This window comes from Miscanthus floridulus, chromosome 7, assembly GCF_019320115.1.
Source record: "Miscanthus floridulus cultivar M001 chromosome 7, ASM1932011v1, whole genome shotgun sequence".
Taxonomy (NCBI): Eukaryota; Viridiplantae; Streptophyta; class Magnoliopsida; order Poales; family Poaceae; genus Miscanthus; species Miscanthus floridulus.
This window is the reverse complement of record NC_089586.1, coordinates 102,114,404-102,130,762: the sequence shown is the minus strand read 5'-3', so window position 1 is coordinate 102,130,762 and position 16,359 is coordinate 102,114,404. Positions and strand designations below refer to the sequence as shown.

The window sequence follows — 16,359 nt, the reverse complement described above, 5'->3', positions numbered from 1 at the left end:
AGGCGTGAAGTAATGGGTAAAGTATTGGGCTTAAGAAACAGAGACACGAGGACAGAAGCAACTTGAAGCAGATGACAACGACAGCTCTCATTCTACTTAGGTGTACTCCATACTTAACAAGAAAGATCGACAAGAAGTATCACGGCTGGAAAAAAAACAACATTATCTTACTCCCAAGCATCCGTTATACATCGTTGGCATTCGTCATTTGATCGGCGTTCCAATATTCCAGTCAACCATCATCAACTACCAGCACAAAATGGAATGTCAATGAACCTGAATGGTATTGGCAACGAGTACCTGATAATGTTGCAATAATGGATGTGACATACAACAAATTCGTATGACCACGTAATCTAACCCCTTTGATAAGAGAACCACCATCAAGTGAACCATCACAATTTCAATGTCTAACCATTTGATCTCCTAGTTGTAACACGGTACTACTCCCTCCGTGGACAAATGGATGGATTCATGGAATGCGTATATCAGTACTCGCATAACTAGTATGTGATGCGTCGCGGCAACAAAATCGTGCGCTTTCACTTTTCAGGCCTGCTAATGAAAAACTTTTGTAGGCCTGATATCGACGGTTTAAAGCCACTTGCTCAACAAACCTCGCACAGTCGCACCACCATCAGAAAGCAGGGAAGACAGGCAGGTGCCAATTCGTTTTCCCCGAGCCCATGACACTGAATGACAGTAACATATATACGAAATAAATTTGCTAATTCTGCCCCAGAGAACCGAAAGGAATGTTCGGTTCAATGATAGGAAGTGACAAAAAAAGAATGGCCAGAATTTTTACGTCTGCGTCTGTTCAATGATAGACGCCATCGATCAGATGGCAGTGATAAAACAGGTTGGGAGGGCAGGCCAAAGGAATGCAGGAGTAATAGCTCAACAGCAACCACGAACCAGGAACACTGTACACACTTTACAGAAGCATCTATCGTAAAAAATGATAATGGGGGGAAGAAACCAACAACACGGGTTGCATCACGCATCACTAAACAGATTTATTTTACTTTATTCCCATGATACATCAAGTACAGTGTGTAAAGTAAAACCACATCCTTGCCCTACAATCTATCTTTTTTTATTAAAAAATCGCAATGATTAATTTTACAAAATGGCAAGGCAAGGCAATGGACTACTGTGATGACAACTAGACAAGCAATAATGTAACATGCAGATCGCACACAAGGCAAAGCAAGTCTCCCAAGGAGGCTTATATATGCAAGCAACCATGGGGAAAACACTAACCAGAGTTGTCCGGTGAAGGAAACCAAACCCACAGAGATTTAGAGCTCTCACAGACAAGGCAGCTATGCTGATATTTGCGTTAGGGATCTGGCTCATTCCAATGACGCTCATCTTCGCACCATGCAGGCGCCTGGTTCTCCTTGTTGCCAAGCTCCAGGTACTAGAAGCGAGCATCATGCGCAGTAGGTCATCATATCCAGCAGTATGGAGTCGCATAGCGAGGATACAAACAATAAGCATCACGCTGTGAAGGAAGATTGGAAGTAATTCCCAATCGAGATATGCAATTGAACTTTCAGGTGGGCAGCCCTCATTAGAGTCATTTCCTTCAAGGCCTGGTTGTTTGAACTGCAGTTTTTGGGGTTTTGGCTCAAAGCTGGCTTTCTAGCTTTTGGATTCGAGCTGTTGCCTTTTTTTTCTATTGACTTCTGTAATTTCAACTTCTAGCTTCTGAAACAAACAGGCCCAGTAATGTATCGGGTGAGTGCCACCTCAACTACCCTAGTTCATGGCTAGTCTCACCCTACAGATGTTTTCTTGAAAGCTGAAATTCCTCCTCGTATGCAATGCAAGATGGAAATAGTAAGGAAGCAATGTTATCTTCACACTTACTGTCCAATTTTCCCGACCAAATAACTTATCTGCGGGTGGACTTTACAGTTTACAGTGCAAAATGATCAGTGTCCATTGATGGAAATCCTGACTGTAACCTTTTTATCCCTTGCAACATATTTTTAGCATTCTCCTTCTCCTGCACATATTGAATGCATATCAGCATATGAAAGCAGTGGTGGCATGTAACCAGAATCATGGGAATTAATGCAAGCAGAGATGATTATCAGTGAACAGTTTCATTAGATGCCTTTGTTTCACTTGTAAACGTTGTATTACTAAATGTTAATGGAGTTAACTTGTGTTGCTCAAAATAACTAGGTTCATGTTGGTTTGAACAATGGATTATACTCAACATTAACTCACTGTTAGCTAATTTCGGTGTAGAGATTTGGTTTTCTATGTTCACTTATTTCACTCCTTTGAGAAAATAATATATACAAAGAACTTACTGGGCCAGTGTAATCCAAGAGCCTTGTACAATAGTGCTCTGCTTCCTCGAACCTGCCTATGCTCTTGTAATGCTTAGCAAGGAACAGCAGAGCTTCAACAAAATTCTGGCCTTGCCTTTCCTCAACCTCCATTCTCTCTAAATCCTTCTTGTAGTAGAACGCAGCTTCCTCAGATTGCCCCAGCATGCCATGCAATTTTGCTAGTCGGTGAAGTGCTATTCCTTCAGTGTCATTGCTATTTGCAGCTCTCTCATAGCACTTGATGGCTTCTTCGATCATTTGAAGTGGATCACTTTCGTAACACTGAGCCATGGCAATCCAGAGACGAGCATCATTGGGTTGCAAGTATGACGATTTCCGGAAGTAATGAAGTGCATAAAACGGCATCCCCATCATCTCATAGATTTGACCAAGACCATACCAAGCACGGAAATCTCTAGGATTAATATCAACAGCTCTTCTGTAGGCATCAATTGCAGCAGGAGTATTTTTCAGTTCAACATACTCATGCCCCATCAGGGTCCAAGCTGAGAGGTACTTTCGATTAAGCTTTAGTGCCCTTTGAAAGTACAAAACTGATTTCTCATGCTGACCCTTCAGACTGTAGTAATTTGCAATTATGCAGCAAGATTCTGGGTGGTATTTATCTGTCAAAAATACCCTGTGCGCAAGGAAACTCAAAGCAGTCAAGCTTTCTTTTGCATATAGTAAATTTGAGTAAATATCCATAGAATCCACACGAAAAGGATCAGTCCTGAGCAGATCTTCGAATTTCATCTCAGCTTCATCAAGGTCCCTCATACTGTACTGAACTGTTGCAATTTGAGCTTGAATGTAACCACTGCAGCGGAAGACCCCCATCAAGCGCTCATATCTTTTAAGAGCTTCTTCATGCATCTTTAGTTCCAGATATGCACTAGCAAGAAAGAAGTCTTTCATCCAGTTATTCTTCAGATTTAAGTTGTTTAAAATGTCACTGCTGGTACATAAAGATTGTAACTCTGACCAAGCACTCCAGTTCCAAGGATAGCTATTGACAGATTCTACCAAGATCATTCTAGCTAGATCTTCACATCCTTTATCACGTAGAACAATGCCATACAAGTAGAGTCCAAACGAATCAATAGAGCCAGTTCTTCGGTGTGTTGAGAGCTCTTTCTCCAAAGCAACTAGTTCCTGATTAACAGCATTACTCTTGCCCAACGATCCTTCAAGCTCTATCATCTCTGCCTCTTTCCGCTTCTCACCAGCCTAAAATAGCAGAGCAAATAGATCATTAATTAAACTATGGAACAAGTGGGAAACAATTTGGGGGCATTAGCGAACTTTCATAGAGTCAGTGGACAAGGGAAGGGGGGCACATTAAATTGCACACATAAATCCTTTAGCAGAATAACAGATTAAATGAAAATTTGCAGATAATGTCACAAATACTACTACCCTTACAATCCCAAATCAAGCATAATCAGTAAAACAAACAACTTGACACTAAAAACTAAAACAAGTACCTGTAATGGAGTTTTAGCTCGTAAATGTTACAATTCTTCACATTAAACAAATATTACCAGCCAGCAGAAAGGATTTTAATGCTGAGGATTATTCTGACATGGAAAAATGTTATTGTTCTAGAACAAATACAAATAATTTTCATTTAGCAGTTACAACTTACAAGTGGTGTAGCCAGAATTTATGGCAGGACATAGCTTTCGTGTACAAGTATCAGCATTGAATAGAAATTGCCAATCATTTAAGGGACTTAGTTTTAAGCCCTCATAAGTCATAATTATAACTTCTTGAATGTAATATATCCATCAAATTCTATCATCACAGCGAAACTTCCCTACTAGTGTGGAATACATGGCCATAGAGCTATCATTCGTTCACATCTGCCATTACTTCTGATGCTCATAAAGCTAACAACTTATCAATAAATAGCAAGCCAATAGCTATGTGGAATGTGGAATACATGGCCAGAGCTTTTACAAATGTCAAACCATTCTATTCGCTTAAAGTACCTGAGCACAAAGCACTATACAGAACCCATAAATTGGACCATTGCAAGTTGGAACAGCTCTTATTACTCGTTAGTCCTGCAATCCAGTTCTGTTCAGTCTTTTAGGTAAAATCACAGTAAACCAGATTTTAGTAACCGCTCCATTCTCACATGAAAGTAACTAAACAGACTTCTGAGCCACTAAAACATGTCGATCCACCTAAATAAAAGACAAAGAAGTATCAATTAAACCATAGGCAGTCCCATACCTAACCAAATCTCACCTACAATGCAGCAGCTCTACTGAGGCATTTCATCAAACACCACTCGCCCTTTCCCAGATCTCGCAGATGCACAAGAAAATAAACACAGCAAGTAAGAAGCCGATCCTATCTCACCATGTAGAGCGCGTAGCATCGCAGGAACACAGCCTTACGCCCGACCTGCTTCTGCAGCACATGCGCAGCGCGGCGGTACTCCCGACAGTCGAAATAGGTCTTGGCCAGCAGGTATTTGTCGCCGCCCGAATCGAACGCATCGTCGTCGGGGATGGGCGTGCTGACGTACGACACGCCACCGAGCGGGGTCCCGGCCTCCGAGCTAGTGCCGCCGCCGGGGCGGGGGCGGTGGCGGAAGCTGGAACCCCCACTACGGTGCAGGTGCAATAGCCGCCCCGCGGAGGTCGCGGACGAGGAGGAAGGGGTGTCCATCGCGGCCGACGGGACCGGGGACGCATCCGGCTCTACACCGACGAGCAGCTCGGCGGCCCTGCGGAAAAGAGAGGGGATTGTTAGGGTTCGGGGTTTAGGGTTTGAGGAAGGGGCTTTGACGTTGGGCATACCATTTAGCGGCGGAGTAGAGGCAGCGCTCTCCAAGCTGGCGGGCGGCGGCGCGGAGCTCGGCGCGATAGGTCTCCTTGGCGTAAGCCATTGCTCCGGTCGGGGCTTTGCTTGGAGCGGATCGACACAGTGAGAGCAAAATTTGTGCGAGATGTGGAACCGTGGAGTGGAAGTGGACGATGATGATATTGAGCTTTGTGCGGGTGTGGGAATTTGGAGTTGGGAGGCTCCGTTTGGGAGAGCTCCGCTCCCGGTTCTTCGGCTCAATTCAATGGATTTTAGCAGCTGACAAAAATGGATTGATCTCCACCAGAATATAAACAGAATATAACAAGGAGTAAGTGAAATAGATTATTTTAGCTTTAGCTCTAGTGTAAATGAAGAAGTGGTTCTCTGCTGACGCCTATCTAAATCAGTTAGCATTTTGAGTGTTTCGCTACTTATGAGTGATTCTCTTCGAATAAGCTGAAGCTGGAGCTCTCTCCCAAACGACCCCTTGGTTGGGTACTTGGGTTAGGCCTGACCACGAAGAATGGCAAAGGGCTTACTATGGTTGGTCAGTTGTCATTGGAAAAAAATGACGTGCAGATATATATTCCTATCTCTACTAGATAATATGGGGATGTTTGGTTGCCTGGCTAAGTCCTGGCCAGGCTCTAGTTAGCCATGTTAGGATTGTTGGTTACCTATGGAGGGCATAGGGCCTGGCTTGGGAAAGCTAGCCGTACTGGGCTAGCATGGCCCCGAAAGAACGAGGGGCACTCTTTTTCTGAAGCCAGGCCAGGCCTAGCCTCGTGCACGCCCTCGCTGTGGGTCCCACTGGCTAGCGCTAGCCATCGGTATATAAAGCGGAGCGTCACCGCCTGGCTAGGGTTAGCATCGGTACTGTTCACTCGCATTCTCCCACTCAGCCGACGCTCTCTCCTCTCCCTCACTCGTCCCCTTCTATCTCCGTTCTTACTGGTGCTCCACTGGCGGCGGTGCCATCCGGCGGCTTTTTTAGTAAGGCGGGACTAGGTCTCGTACGCGGTCTCGTTCTTTTCTCTTGGTTGTGTTGTTGTTTGGTTCATGATTTGTACGCAGTTTGTTCTTGTTCGTTTGAATCCATTTTCTTAGCTGAGCTTTAGGGTTTGGTCAATGATTGATGCGGAACTGGGTGTCGCACCATTGGTGTCACAGCCGTTCCTGTGATTTGCTTAGGGTAGTAGTCATACTGCTCTATTGATGGTCTATTTCGTGCCTTAATTTCTTGTCTCTGCTCCTCTTGTGGTCTAGATCCATCGATTTAGTTTTGCTCTTTAGGGTTTGGTCGATGATTGATGCGGGTCTGGGTGGCGCACCACTTGGTGTCGCAGACGTTCCTTACACTTGCCTAGGGTTACTAGCTCAATTTTATACTAATAAATACCCCAATTTTGTTGTTAGCTTCATGGATCCTTCAATTAGGTGTCGCCTGCTAATCATTAGAGACACAACCTTGGTTGCAGTCATTAGTGATTGGCTCTTTATTAGATTCAGACGCATTTTAAGAAGTAGGAGAGGAATTTGTTATGGCTCAATGAGTGCAAGAGATGGCAAACAACCTTAGGGCCATCTACCACAGCGACGACAGTAACTGTGTCGAGCTTCTTAGGATGAAGAGAGCTCCTTTCATCCAGCTTTGCGACTTGTTTCGCACCAGGGGTTTGCTAAAGAACAGCATCAACATCCAAATTAAAGAACAAGTTGTCATGTTTCTACTAGTGATAGGCCACAATTAGAGGTTTCGTGTCATCAAACATACTTTTAGGAGATCTACTGAAACAATCAATAGGTACTTCCAAGAGGTTCTATATGTAGTAGGTGAATTCAAAGCCAAGATGATACTACCTCCATCCACTTCAGTTCATCCCAAAATCCAGCATAGCAGGAAATGGAATCCATTTTTGAAGGTTGAAATCCATTCCTCATCTATTTGTTTATTCCTGTTAGGATATCCTCATTCATTTATCAATTGTGTTTAGGACTGTGTTGGTGTGATTGATGGCACTCATGTTCTTGCTAAAGTACTTGAAAAACACAGAGCAGCATTCATGGGCAGGAAGCACACAACTACCCAAAATGTGCTTGCTATAGTGGATTTCGATCTGAGGTTCACTTATGTGTTAGCTAGTTGGGAAGGCTCTGCTCATGACGCCCTAATACTTGCTGATGTTTTGCAGAGGGATGATGGACTTAGGGTACCTCCAAGTAATAGATGGTGTATTTAGTTTCATAACCCCTAAGGTTTGTCATCTGTCTACCTTTTTCTAATTCTACTCCTCTATCCTCTTATTTAGGAAAATTCTACCTTGTAGATGCTAGGTATGCTACCAGGACTAAGTTTCTTCATATAGAGGGACAAGGTACCATTTAAGGGAGTACGATGTTAGGAGTCCATAGAATGCAAGAGAGTTGTTTGATCTAAGACATTCTTCTCTGAGGGTCATAGTTGAAAGGGCTTTTGGGGCTCTGAAGAATAGGTTCAAGATCTTATACAATAAGCCCTTTCATCCCTACAAAACACAAGTGAAGCTTGTCTTAGCATGTTGTATCCTCCACAACTAGATTCTTAGGTACGGTGTCGATGATGTTGTGCCACTTGAGTCAGAATGGGAAGCAAACCCTGCTAATGTGGCTAGACTAAATTACAATGTCGTTGACAACAATGCTTGGGCTACCAAGAGGGATACTTGGGCTCAACAAATGTGGTAGACTAGGCATGTGGGTCATTGATTTAGGCACTTGCAGCAGTATGGTTTTACCTAATGCATGAAACCTGTTATGTAGGATGAGACCATTTCCTAAGGCAATGATGCCATGTAATCTAAATTTTATTTGCTATGTCTGTATGTTGAACTTCATCTGGTACTATTTGAGTTTGTTTTATGCTATATCTATATGTTAAACTATATTTTCTATTTCTGAAATGGTATGATTAGTAATGTCAAATGGTTACTTTACTATTTATGCATGTACTATTTGAGTTTGTCATAGCTATGGCTGGTGTCGATGCTTTTGACATCTTTGGTGAAGAGGTCCCACTCAATCATGGTGAAGAGGTTGCAGAGGTGGTAGAGGTCCAGCATGCACCGTAGCACAATGGTGCAGCACCAAGGCTGAAAGGTCCTTGTTTGGTTTTGATAATTGAGTGACAACCTAGGTGGACTAATGTGTTTAAATGTGAGATACACAGGTGATTAGTCCATAGGTATACTTGTGTGATCAACTCATGCCATGATAGTGAAGATGGCTTGGATTTGTTGTAAGGCTCACACATGTGATGAAGGAGCCCATTGCATATGAGACATGACATGGAGTCATGTGACTAAGATGGAGAAGATCAAGATAAGACTTGGCTTGATAGACCAGTTGCAAGTGTGAAGGGTGAGTTGAGTGATGACTTAGCACCAATGGACCGAAGCAACGGTGAAGAGCAAGTGAAGTCAAGATTGATGAACCAATACGGTCACGTGATGATATGAAGTGGATCATATCATTTTGTGATCATGTTGGTGCATGTGTTGCATCGACATTGGAAGAGATGAAATGGAATGCGCAAGGCAAAGGTATATCCTATAGGGCATTTCATTTCACAAGTCATAGATATGTAGAGAAGTTTATGATTAGGTTTAGGATAGATGGTCGTACTATCAAGAGTGATGTTGACGGTAGTTACCATCCATCATAAACCGTCAATAAAACATGTATAAGGACATAAATATGATCACCAACATAAACTTAGAGGTTTAAACTAATAATTTCCATGAGTTTTGGTGAATCTGTATTTTCTGCAGTAGTTATTCAGAAAACCATCAAGGAGGAGCAAAACATCAAATAAAATTGTGCTTATCCGCAGCGAAAATTACTCTAGAAGGTTACTGAGGACACCAGAAGCCACGCCAACAAAATAGACCTACAGAGGATGATAGGTGGGGCCGGTCAGCCCCACCTACAGGTCGGCCAGCCCCCTGGTCCCACCTATCAAGACCCGTTGTTATGTTGGTTCTCCACCGCCTTAAGGATTGCATCTACGCCATTTATTAAAGTCGATTTGATCCGAGGGCTTAGGATTGATGCTCTGACCTCTGTAACCAGCCCCTGCCTCCCCTCCAGAGTACGCTACCATAAGTCAAGATCAGACCAAAAATTAGGGTTTCTAGAGAGAAGAGAATAGAGCTCTAATTCTTCAAGTTTCTAGTATAGGCTAGCTAGCAAGGTTCAAGTAGAGTGAGAGTACACTGCCATAAGTCAAGATCAGACCAAAAATTAGGGTTTCCAGAGAGAAGAGAATAGAGCTCTAATTCTTTAAGTTTCTAATATAGGCTAGCTAGCAAGGTTCAAGTAGAGTGTGGGTTATTGCTCATGATTCTAGATCTACCGCCTAGAGACTAGTATAGCCATTTGAAAGGTTCTAATGGCTAGAGGGGGGTGAATAGCCTATTAAAAATTTCTACAACAACACTTAACAAACCGGTTAGACAATTATGAGGCGAAACGAGTGTTGCGCTAGCCTACTAAAAATGCAAGCCACCTTTCACAATTCTAGTTTATATAGTTTCTATCCACACAATAACTATGTCACTACACTAAGTTAGTGTGCTCTCAAAGGCTAACTAAAGAGCTTGACAACTAGTTTGCGGTAATATAGAGAGTGAGCAAGATGGTTATACTGCTGTGTCGAGGAATGAGCCAATCAATCACAAGAATAAATATCAATGAAGACCAATCACCTCAGAATCAAATGATGACACAATAATTTTTTACCGAGGTTCACTTGCTTGCCGGTAAGCTAGTCCTCGTTGTGGCGATTCACTCACTTGGAGGTTCACGCACTAATTGGCATCACACGCTAAACCCTTGATAGGGTGCTACACAACCAACACAAGATGAGGATCACACAAGCCACGAGCAATTTACTTGAGTACCTTTTGGATCTTCGCCAGGGAAAGGTCAAGAACCTCTCACAATCACCACGATCGGAGCCGAAGACAATCACCACCCTCCGCTCGATGATCCTCATTGCTCCAAGCCGTCTAGGTGGTGGTAACCATCAAGAGTAACAAGTGAATCCCACAGCAAAACACGAACACCAAGTGCCTCTAGATGCAATCACTCAAGTAATGCACTTGGATTCTCTCCCAATCTCACAAAGATGATGAATCAATGAAGGAGATGAGTGGGTGGACTTTGGCTAAGCTCACAAGGTTGCTATATCAATACAAATGGCCAAGCGTGTGAGCTTGAGCCGGCCATGGGACTTAAATAGAGAGCCCCATGAATAGAGTCATTGGGCTCCTCACTGCACTAAACACGAGACGACCAGACGTGATGATCGATGTGACCAGACGTAGGACCCTAGCGTTCAGTCGCTTGATGCTTGCCATGTGTCATCATTTTCAAACGCTGATCACCCGATCTCAATAGTCATTAGTACACTTAAGTGGTGATCGGACACGCTGCTTTGAAGTGACCGGACGCTGGACCTCAGCATCCGATCATTTCTAGTAAGCATCTAGAAGTGAGAAATCACGACCGGATGTGTCTAGTCATGCTCGACCGGACACATCCAGCGTCTAGTCACTCAATGTCATCATACGTCAAACTGACCGGACTTAGGCCCTGAGCGTCCGGTCAGTTTTCACGCCAGCGTCTGGTCATGAGACCTAAACCGCGCACCCTCTACTGCCACTGATCGGACACGCCGGTCCAACCGAGACCAGCGTCCGGTCACTTACAGTGACCTTTGTCTTTTCTATATAGAGCGCCGGTGGCACCGTCGGACTGTCCGCACTCTACGAGCGGACACTCCCCCATTGAAGTTTCTAACCCTTGCTCAATTGTGCCAACCACCAAGTGTATCACCTTGTGCACATGTGTTAGCATATTTTCACAAATATTTTCAAGGGTGTTAGCACTCCACTAGATCCTAAATGCATATACATTGAGTTAGAGCATCTAGTGGTACTTTCATAACCGCATTTCGATATGAGTTTCACCCATCTTAATAGTACGAATATCGAACCTAAATGTGATCACACTCTCTAAGTGTCTTGATCACCAAAACAAAATAGCTCCTACCATTTATACCTTTGCCCTGAGCCTTTTATTTTTCTCTTTCTTCTTTTCAAGTCCAAGCACTTGATCATCACCATGGCATCACCATCATCATGTTCTTCACAATTTCTTCATCACTTGGAGTAGTGACACCTATCTTATAATCACTTTGATAAACTAGGTTAGCACTTAGGGTTTCATCAATTCACCAAAACCAAACTAGAGGTTTCAATCTCCCCCTTTTTGGTAATTGATGACAACCCTTTCACAAAGATATAAATTGAAATTCAATTGAATCCATGATACTTGTCCAAGCATATTTACTATGTGTAAAAGGATATGGACAAGTTTCATAAACTTCATATGGTAGAAATTGCTCCCCTACATATATGCTAAGAGTTTGGATTGAAGCTTGCACATATGCTTAGATAGGAAATATAGGAGACAATGTCTACCAAATGATGCTAAGGTATAAAAGATAGACCTTTGAAGCGTGATACCTATCAGAGTGCACTAATATACCATCCTTAGCACCATGGTTAGCTCGATACCACTTGGAAATGAAATCACTAGACAACCTATGCATGCCAGTTTTTCATTTCATCATTCAAACCTACAACTAGCATATACCACACAAGTATAGATATTGAAATTTAAAACTTGTGCCATGCAAGTAAATATATAAAATGCACATTCAAATGCACCATACAAGTTCATGAGCTTGCTCCCCCTACTTGTGTGTTCAAAATTTTAATTGATCATTTTCCTTTGTCATATCTCCCCCCTATGTCAAGTTCTCACCCTTTGTTGTCTTTTCATTATCTTAGTACACTAATATCTTTGTTTTTCTCCCCATGTACTAATATCACTAATATCTTTGTTTCCCCCCCTTGTCATCAATGACCACAAAGGCTCAAAATGTAGATAGGTTGAGATTACCAATGTCAATCAATAGGGTGATGATCATATTCCCAAATTTGGTTCAAACTAGAATATTTGCCAAAGATATTTAACTCGGTTTGATCCAAGGACAAGCTTCTTTACACCTCCAAATAAGGGTTATCTTGTACCATATTGAGTTAAATACTTAGAGCTCATTTTCTAGATCAAACACTAGGTTTATGAGCCCACAAACATGTCATATGCTACCACTAGATCAAGTCAAGTATAGAAGCAATAGTGGTACCATATAATCATCAAATTCATTTGTTTTTCATGAATGAGCTTATTAAATATGAAAGATGTCTAGATGCACTAAACAAGTCCTTAGCAAGGATGTATGCCATGCCAATCAACTTTTACCTTGGATTACTCTAAGGAGAGGCATGTCATATGAGTGGGGGTGCATCAACACATATTTGAGAAATCCAATATGTTCAACTCATTCCTTAGCTTACAAAATCTTTTCTCATCCAATGGCTTGGTGAATATATCGGCAAGATGATCTTCGGTGCCTACACTCTTAATGCAAATATCCCCTTTTTGTTGGTGATCTCTTTATGAAATGATGGCGGATATCAATATACTTTGTTCTTACATGTTGAACCGGATTGTTGGTCAACTTGATTGCACTCTTATTGTCACATAGCAATGGCACTTTCTTGAACTTGGTTCCAAAGTCACTCAAAGTGGGCTTCATCTAAAGTACTTGTGCACAACAACTACCAGCGGATATGTATTCGGCTTTGGTGGTTGATAATGCAATACTATTTTGTTTCTTTGATAACCATGAGACAAGTGATCTTCCCAACAATTAACATGTGTCTGAGGTGCTCTTCCTTTCAACCTTGCATCCCGCATAATCCGAGTCGGAGTAACCAACTAGCTCAAACTTTGCTCCTTTGGGATACCATAAACCAACATTTGGTGTATGCTTCAAGTACCTCAATATTCTTTTTGTAGCCTTCAAATGACTTTCTCTTGGTGAGGCTTGAAATCTTGCACACATGCATACACTAAACATAACATCAGGCCTTGATGCGGTCACATAGAGTAGGCTTCCAATCATAGACCAATACAATTTTTGATCCACCATATTGCTACTTGCGTCACTATCCAAGTTGACATATGTTCCCATTGGTGTACTAATGGCTTTACTATCACTCATACCAAACTTATTGATCATGTCCTTGATTTACTTGCCTTGACTTACAAAAGTACCATTCTTCAATTGCTTGATTTGAAGACCAAGGAAGTAACTCAACTCTCTAATCATGGACATCTCAAACTTATTAGACATCATCTTTCCAAATTCTTCACAAAAGTCTTGATTGGTTGATCCAAATATGATGTCATCAACACAGATTTACAACACAAATAAATCTTTTCTAATCTTCTTGATGAAAAGAGTGGTGTCAACCTTGCCCATCATGAACCCTTTAAAGAGTAAAAAGTCCCTCAATCTCTCATACCATGCTCTAGGTGCTTGCTTCAAGCCATACAATGCCTTCTTCAACTTGTACATATGGTCGGGCTTCTTGTCATCTTCAAAATCAGGAGGTTGCTCAATATATACTTCTTCATTGATGTAACCATTGAGAAATGCACTTTTAACATCCATTTGACAGAGCTTAATGTTGTGGGCACAAGCATAGGCTAGCAAGATTCTAATAGCTTCCAATCTAACAACTAGGGCATATGTTTCTTTAAAGTCAAGACCTTCAACTTGTGTATAGCCTTGTGCTACTAATCTTGCTTTGTTTCTTACTACTATTCTATCTTGATCTTGCTTATTTCTAAAGACCCATTTGGTTTCAATCATATTATGTCCCTTTGGTCTCTCTACTAATTTCCATACTTGATTTCTTGTGAAGTTATTCAATTCTTTATGCATAGCATTCACCCAATCAACATCCTTCAATGCTTCATCTATCTTCTTTGGTTCAATGGATGACACAAATGAGAAATGCTGACAAAATGAAGCCAATCTTGATCTTGTTTGTATACCTCTAGAAATATCTCCAATTATAGTGTCCAATGGATGATCCCTTGCAATATTAGTTGGTTGGAGAATTAGAACTTGATTGCCTACACTTGCTTGATCATTGGGTTGAGATGATGTACTAACCACTTGATCTTGTTCATTGTCATGAGATCCACTTGTACTTACTTAATTTGTATCATCTTGCACATTTGAGTTAGAGAGCACTTGCACTTAATCATCTTCATCATTATTCACTTGCCTAGGTCTCAATTCACCAACATCCATGTTCTTCATGGTATTTGAAAGTTGAATGCCTCTAACATCTTCCAAGTTCTCATTCTCTTCTTGTGAACCCTTAATTTCATCAAATTCAACATCATGAACTTCCTTAAGAGTACCACTTTTTAAATTCCAAACTCTATATGTTTTGCTTGTAGTGGAGTAACCAAGTAGAAATCCTTCATCACATTTCTTATCAAACTTGCCCAATCTAGTGCCTTTCTTCAAGATATAGCATTTACAACCAAAGACCCAAAAATATGCAATATTGGGCTTTCTACCATTCAAGAGCTCATATGGTGTCTTCTCTTTCAATGGGTGATAATAGAGGCGGTTGCTACAATAGCAAGCCATGTTGATAGCTTCGGCCCAAAAAGATTGACTCACATTGTACTCACTAAGCATAGACCTTATCATATCAATGAGTGTTCTATTCTTCCTCTCAATAAGGCCATTTGATTATGGAGTGTACTTAGCCGAGAATTGATGTCTAATTCCAAATTCATCACACAACTCATCAATTCTAGTGTTTTTGAACTCACTACCATTGTCACTTCTAACTCTCTTGATGGTTATTTCAAACTCATTGTGAATGCCCTTGATAAATGATTTAAATATTGCAAACACATCACTTTTGTCCACTAGAAAGAATACCCATGTGTATCTAGTATAATCATCCACTATCACAAAGCCATATTTGTTACCACCAATGCTAGTGTATTGAGTTAGCCCAAACAAATCTATGTGCAATAACTCAAATGCTTTACTAGTGATCATCATGCTTTTCTTAGGATGGGTGTTTCCAACTTATTTGCTAGCTTGATAAGAGCTACAAAACTTATCCTTTCTAAACATAACATCTTTCAAACCTCTAACAAAGTCATGCTTAACCAATCTATTCAATTGTTTTATTCTAACATGACCAAGCCTTCTATGCCATAACCAACCCATGCTAGACTTAGTGAACAAGCATGTAGATAATCTAGCTTCATTAGCATTGAAATCAACCAAGTATAGATTCTCATATCTAAAGCCTTTGAAGATCAAGTTAGAGACATCTACACTTATGATCTCTACATCATCTACCCTAAATATGCATTTGAATCCAAGATCCATAATTGAGCCATAGATAGCAAATTAAAGTTTAAGCTCTCTACTAGCAACATATTGGAAATGCTCATGTCATTGGATATTGCAATCTTACCAAGCCCTTTGACCTTGCCTTTGATATTGTCACCAAATGTAACACTATTATAACCATCATTGCCATTGGTGTTGATTGAGTTGAACATTCTTGCATCACCGGTCATGTGTTGAGTGCACCCACTATCAAGAACCCAATGCCTTCCTTCGGCTTTGTAATTGACCTATAAAAGAATATTAATTCCTTTTAGGTACCCAAACTTGCTTGGGTCCTTAAAGGTTAGTCACTAAGCTCTTAGGTACCCAAATGACTTTCTTCTTTGAGCCCATCCATGGTTTACCAATGAACTTAGCCTTTACACCATTTGCACCCTTGGTAAGCATATAGAAAGAATCAAGCTTAATGGAGGATATATTAGCATTTTTGCTCTTGTTGTTGCATTCATGCTCTTTGTGACCAACTTGCTTGCAACTAGTGCAAAATCGACCATTGTTTTTCATAAAACTAGTCTTGTGAGGAGCAAAGACCGTCATGCCTTTCTTGGGGGTATAGCCCAATCCCTTTTTATAGAGAGAAGCTCTTTGGCTACCCAAGCACATAAGCAAGTGGTCCTCACCACCATAGGCCTTAGCCAAGGTATGAGTGAGCTTATTGATCTCCTTCTTGAGGTTTTCATTCTCAACCATTAGTGAGGCATTACAAGTGAAACCATCACTACTAGATGAGGTGGAAGTAGAAGTACTACAAGAAGGGCTAGTGTGAGCAACAATGATAGG

The 16,359-nt window shown here is 41.4% G+C and overlaps 1 protein-coding gene across 1 annotated transcript; it reads right to left on the bottom strand.

Annotated features, from left to right (window-relative positions):
- Positions 1 to 1,523: 1,523 nt before the first annotated feature.
- LOC136464022 (anaphase-promoting complex subunit 8-like) lies at positions 1,524 to 5,461 on the bottom strand. Its single transcript, XM_066462989.1, has 4 exons — positions 5,165 to 5,461; positions 4,722 to 5,091; positions 2,331 to 3,581; positions 1,524 to 2,017 (listed from the first exon to the last, which is right to left on the bottom strand). Exons 1-4 carry the CDS (start codon positions 5,251 to 5,253, stop codon positions 1,928 to 1,930), a joined length of 1,800 nt encoding a protein of 599 aa, XP_066319086.1. The 5' UTR covers positions 5,254 to 5,461; the 3' UTR covers positions 1,524 to 1,927.
- Positions 5,462 to 16,359: the final 10,898 nt, after the last annotated feature.